Here is a 6,000-nt window from a genome sequence, read left to right on the forward strand (position 1 = left end):
AGAATTTTGGAAGATGATCACCAATGCATCCACTATTTCCAGGGCCACTTCCTTTAGTACTCTGGGATGTAGATTATCAGGTCCTGGGGATTTGTCAGCCTTTAGCCTCATTAATTTCCCTAGCACTATTTCTTTTACTAATACTGGTTTCCTTCAGTTCCTCCCTCTCACTAGACCCTTGGTTCCCTAACATTTCTGGCAGGTTATTTGTGTCCTCCTTTGTGAAGACAGAACCAAAGTATGTGTTTAATTGTTCTGCCATTTCTTTGTTCCCCATTATAATTTCCCCCATTTCTGACTGTAAGGGACCTACATTTGTCTTCACTAATCTTTTTCTCTTGATATATTTATAGAAGCTTTTACAGTCAGTTTTTATGTTCCCTGCTAGTTTACTCTCATACTCTATTTTTCCCCTCTTAATCAATCTCTTTGTCCTCCTTTGCTGAATTCTGAACTGCTCCCAATCCTCAGGCTTGCTGCTTTTTCTGGCAAATTTATATGTCTCCTCTTTGTGTCACTCTGTTACACTCTGTGTCTCTCTCTGTTACACTCTGTGTCTCTCTCTGTTACACTCTCTGTGTCTCTCTCTGTTACACTCTCTGTTATACTCTGTGTGTTTCTCCGGCCAATTACCGCCCCATCAGTCTACTCTCAATCATCAGCAAAGTGATGGAAGGTGTCGTCGACAGTGCTATCAAGCGGCACTTACTCACCAATAACCTGCTCACTGATGCTCAGTTTGGGTTCCGCCAGGACCACTCTGCTCCAGACCTCATTACAGCCTTGGTCCAAACATGGACAAAAGAGCTGAATTCCAGAGGTGAGGTGAGAGTGACTGCCCTTGACATCAAGGCAGCATTTGACCGAGTGTGGCACCAAGGAGCCCTAATAAAATTGAAGTCAATGGGAATCAGAGGGAAAACTCTCCAGTGGCTGGAGTCATACCTAGCACAAAGGAAGATGGTAGTGGTTGTTGGAGGCCAATCATCTCAGCCCCAGGACATTGCTGCAGGAGTTCCTCAGGGCAGTGTCCTAGGCCCAACCATCTTCAGCTGCTTCATCAATACTGTGTGAGGCAAAGGAGGAGATTGCGGGGGCTCTGACACATATATTCAGAACCTCTCTGGCCACAGGGGATGTGCCAGAGGACTGGAGAACCGCTAATGTAATACCATTATTCAAGAAGGGGAGTAGGGAAAAACCGGGGAACTACAGGCCAGTGAGCCTAACATCAGTGGTAGGAAAATTATTGGAAAAAATTCTGAAGGACAAAATTAGTCTCCACTTGGAGAAGCAAGGATTAATCAGGGATAGTCAACATGGCTTTGTCAAGGGAAGATCATGTCTGACTAATTTGATTGAATTTTTTGAGGGGGTGACTAGGCGTGTGGATGAGGGTAACGCAGTGGATGTGGTATACATGGATTTCAGTAAGGCCTTCGATAAAGTCCCCCACAGGAGACTGGTCAAGAAGGTACGAGCCCATGGAATCCAGGGTGCCTTGGCACTTTGGATACAAAACTGGCTTAGTGGCAGAAGGCAGAGGGTGATGGTCGAAGGTTGTTTTTGTGACTGGAAGCCTGTGGCCAGTGGGGTACCACAGGGATCGGTGCTGGGGCCCTTGCTGTTTGTGGTCTACATTAATGACTTGGATATGAATGTAAAAGGTATGATCAGTAAGTTCGCTGATGATACAAAGATTGGTAGGGTGGTAAATAGCGAGGAGGATAGCCTCAGTCTGCAGGACGATATAGATGGGTTGGTCAGATGGGCGGAACAGTGGCAAATGGAATTTAACCCGGAAAAGTGCGAGGTGATGCACTTTGGAGGGACTAACAAGGCAAGGGAATACACAATGAATGGGAGGACCCTAGGCAAGACAGAGGGTCAGAGGGATCTTGGTGTGCAAGTTCACAGATCCCTGAAGGCGGCGGAACAGGTAGATAAGGTGGTAAAGAAGGCATATGGGATACTTGCCTTTATTAGCCGAGGCATAGAATATAAGAGCAAGGAGGTTATGATGGAGCTGTATAAAACACTGGTTAGGCCACAGCTGGAGTACTGTGTGCAGTTCTGGTCGCCACACTACAGGAAGGATGTGATCGCTTTGGAGAGGGTGCAGAGGAGATTCACCAGGATGTTACCAGGGCTGGAGCGCTTCAGCTATGAAGAGAGACTGGGAAGATTGGGTTTGTTTTCCTTGGAGCAGAGGAGGCTGAGGGGGGACATGATTGAGGTGTACAAAATTATGAGGGGCACAGATAGGATGGATACTAAGGAGCTTTTTCCCTTCGTTGAGGGTTCTATAACAAGGGGACATAGATTCAAGGTAAAAGGTGGGAGGTTTAGAGGGGATTTGAGAAAGAACTTTTTCACCCAGAGGGTGGTTGGAGTCTGGAACTCACTGTCTGAAAGGGTTGTGGAGGCAGGAACCCTCACAACATTCAAGAAGCATTTGGATGAGCACTTGAAATGCCATAGCATACAAGGCTACGGACCAAATGCTGGAATATGGGATTAGAGTAGACAGGGCTTGATGGCCGGTGCGGACACGATGGGCCGAAGGGCCTCTATCCGTGCTGTATAACTCGATGACTCTATGACCTTCCCTCCATCATAAGGTCAGAAATGGGGATGTTCGCTGATGATTGCACAGTGTTCAGTTCCATTCGCAACCCCTCAAATAATGAAGCAGTCCGAGCCCGCATGCAGCAAGACCTGGACAACATCCAGGCTTGGGCTGATAAGACGCAAGTAACATTCGCCCCAGATAAGTGCCAGGCAATGACCATCTCCAACAAGAGAGAGTCTAACCACCTCCCCTTGACATTCAACGGCATTACCGTCGCCGAATCCCCCACCATCAACATCCTGGGGGTCACCATTGACCAGAAACTGAACTGAGCCAGCCACATAAATACTGTGGCTGCAAGAGCAGGTCAGAGGCTGGGTATTCTGCGGCGAGTGACTCACCTCCTGACTCCCCAAAGCCTTTCCACCATCTACAAGGCACAAGTCAGGAGTGTGATGGAATACTCTCCACTTGCCTGGATGAGTGCAGCTCCAACAACACTCAAGAAGCTCGACACCATCCAGGATAAAGCAGCCCGCTTGATTGGCACCCCATCCACCACCCTAAACATTCACTCCCTTCACCACCGGCGCACTGTGGCTGCAGTGTGCACCATCCACAGGATGCACTGCAGCAACTCGCCAAGGCTTCTTCAACAGCACCTCCCAAACCCACGACCTCTACCACCTAGAAGGACAAGGGCAGCAGGCACATGGGAACAACACCACCTGCACGTTCCCCTCCAAGTCACACACCATCCCGACTTGGAAATATATCGCCGTTCCTTCATCGTCACTGGGTCAAAATCCTGGAACTCCCTTCCTAACAGCACTGTGGGAGAACCTTCACCACACGGACTGCAGCGGTTCAAGAAGGCGGCTCACCACCACCTTCTCAAGGGCAATTAGGGATGGGCAATAAATGCTGGCCTCGCCAGCGACGCCCACATCCCATGAACGAATAAAAAAAACACTCTCTGTGTGTCTCTCTCTGTGTGTCTCTCTCTGTGTGTCTCTCTCTCTGTGTCTCTCTCTCTGTGTCTCTCTCTCTGTGTCTCTCTCTCTGTGTCTCTCTCTCTGTGTCTCTCTCTCTGTGTCTCTCTGTGTCTCTCTCTGTGTCTCTCTCTGTGTCTCTCTCTGTGTGTCTCTCTGTGATACCCTGTATCTCTCTGTCGCTCTCTGTGTTGCTCTCTGCGTTTCACTCTGTCTCTGTGTTTGTCTCTCTGTGTATCTCTCTGTGTGTCACTCTGTGTCTCTCTGTTACACTCTGTGTGTTGACAGGTTCACTCTTTCCTTCAAGGTCTCTCTCACAGAACTCCTCCATTCTTCATGAGGAAGATGAGGAGAAATCCTTCAGCGAGGGGGGGGTCCGAGTGTCCTCGAGAAAACCGTCCAATCAGGAAGTTGAGGTACTGCCCCTAAAAACTTGGGTCAGTTTTATTTGATTACCTGAACCTCTGACCCCGGGGATATAATGAGGACCCTCTGAGGTGTGTGTGCGTGTGTAGCTGCATGTGTTCAGATGTGAGGTTAGGCGCGAGTGTTTAGGTCTGAACTTTCGGTGCGAGTGTTTAGGGGCGAGCGTTTAGGGGCGAGCGTTTAGGGGCGAGCGTTTAGGGGCGAGCGTTGAGGGGCGAGCGTTGAGGGGCGAGCGTTGAGGGGCGAGCGTTTAGGCGCGAGCGTTTAGGGGCGAGCGTTTAGGGGCGAGCGTTTAGGGGCGAGCGTTGAGGGGCGAGCGTTGAGGGGCGAGCGTCGAGGGGCGAGCGTCGAGGGGCGAGCGTCGAGGGGCGAGCGTCGAGGGGCGAGCGTCGAGGGGCGAGCGTCGAGGGGCGAGCGTCGAGGGGCGAGCGTCGAGGGGCGAGCGTCGAGGGGCGAGCGTCGAGGGGCGAGCGTCGAGGGGCGAGCGTCGAGGGCGAGCGTCGAGGGGCGAGCGTCGAGGGGCGAGCGTCGAGGGGCGAGCGTCGAGGGGCGAGCGTCGAGGGGCGAGCGTCGAGGGGCGAGCGTCGAGGGGCGAGCGTCGAGGGGCGAGCGTCGAGGGGCGAGCGTCGAGGGGCGAGCGTCGAGGGGCGAGCGTCGAGGGGCGAGCGTCGAGGGGCGAGCGTCGAGGGGCGAGCGTCGAGGCGCGAGCGTCGAGGCGCGAGTGTCGAGGCGCGAGTGTCGAGGCGCGAGTGTCGAGGCGCGAGTGTCGAGGGGCGAGTGTCGAGGGGCGAGTGTCGAGGGGCGAGTGTCGAGGGGCGAGTGTCGAGGGGCGAGTGTCGAGGGGCGAGTGTCGAGGGGCGAGTGTCGAGGGGCGAGTGTCGAGGGGCGAGTGTCGAGGGGCGAGTGTCGAGGGGCGAGTGTCGAGGGGCGAGTGTCGAGGGGCGAGTGTCGAGGGGCGAGTGTCGAGGGGCGAGTGTCGAGGGGCGAGTGTCGAGGGGCGAGTGTCGAGGGGCGAGTGTCGAGGGGCGAGTGTCGAGGGGCGAGTGTCGAGGGGCGAGTGTCGAGGGGCGAGGGGCGAGGGGCGAGGGGCGAGGGGCGAGGGGCGAGTGTCGAGGGGCGAGTGTCGAGGGGCGAGTGTCGAGGGTTGAGGGGCGAGGTTTGGTGTGTGTTCGTGTCAGAGTTTTAATTCATGGCACCTTCCCTGATCTGAGCTCTTGTTCCTCAGGATTGTGGTGTGACACCAGAGAGTGACAATCTGACCCTCTCATCGTCTGGTGCTGTCGACCAGTCCTCGTACACAGGAACCCCACTCTCCTCCACCATCACATCACCTGAAGGTAATCATCGGAAACTCCGAGCACACTCCGAACTACAACATTCCACATCTGGGACACGGGAATTGTAACATATCGAGAACCCTGCTGTATCCAGGAAACATGAAACACACATTATCCAGGGAATGTGGCACTTCTGGGGAATGCAGCCAGTGAGGATCCACGATCTCTGTCGTTGCTGAGTCCTTCGATGCTCAGTCGACGGAGCCTCCCGCTCCCTCTCCCTCTCCCGCTCCCTCTCCCTCTCGCGCTCCCGCTCCCTCTCCCTCTCCCGCTCCCTCTCCCGCTCCCTCTCGCTCTCGCTCTCCCTCTCCCGCTCCCTCTCCCGCTCCCTCTCCCGCTCCCTCTCCCGCTCCCTCTCCCTCTCCCGCTCCCTCTCCCGCTCCCTCTCGCTCTCGCTCTCACTCTCGCTCTCCCTCTCCCGCTCCCTCTCCCGCTCCCTCTCCCGCTCCCTCTCCCGCTCCCTCTCCCGCTCCCTCTCCCGCTCCCGCTCCCTCTCCCGCTCCCTCTCCCGCTCCCTCTCCCTCTCGTTCTCCCTCTCCCTCTCCCTCTCCCTCTCGCGCTCCCGCTCCCTCTCCCTCTCCCGCTCCCTCTCCCGCTCCCTCTCGCTCTCGCTCTCGCTCTCCCCGCTCCCTCTCCCGCTCCCTCTCCCGCTCCCTCTCCCGCTCCCTCTCCC

At 54.9% G+C, this 6,000-nt stretch overlaps 1 protein-coding gene across 1 annotated transcript in view; it reads left to right on the forward strand.

Annotated features, from left to right (window-relative positions):
* rnf157 (ring finger protein 157) overlaps positions 1–6,000 on the forward strand; it is a 96,463-nt gene that overhangs the window by 59,290 nt on the left and 31,173 nt on the right. Inside the window, exons 13-14 of the mRNA XM_068003783.1 lie at positions 3,872–3,980; positions 5,216–5,327. Coding sequence (XP_067859884.1) covers positions 3,872–3,980; positions 5,216–5,327 — 221 coding nt within the window. The remainder of the gene's footprint in view (positions 1–3,871; positions 3,981–5,215; positions 5,328–6,000) is intronic.

This window comes from Heptranchias perlo, chromosome 23, assembly GCF_035084215.1.
Source record: "Heptranchias perlo isolate sHepPer1 chromosome 23, sHepPer1.hap1, whole genome shotgun sequence".
Taxonomy (NCBI): Eukaryota; Metazoa; Chordata; class Chondrichthyes; order Hexanchiformes; family Hexanchidae; genus Heptranchias; species Heptranchias perlo.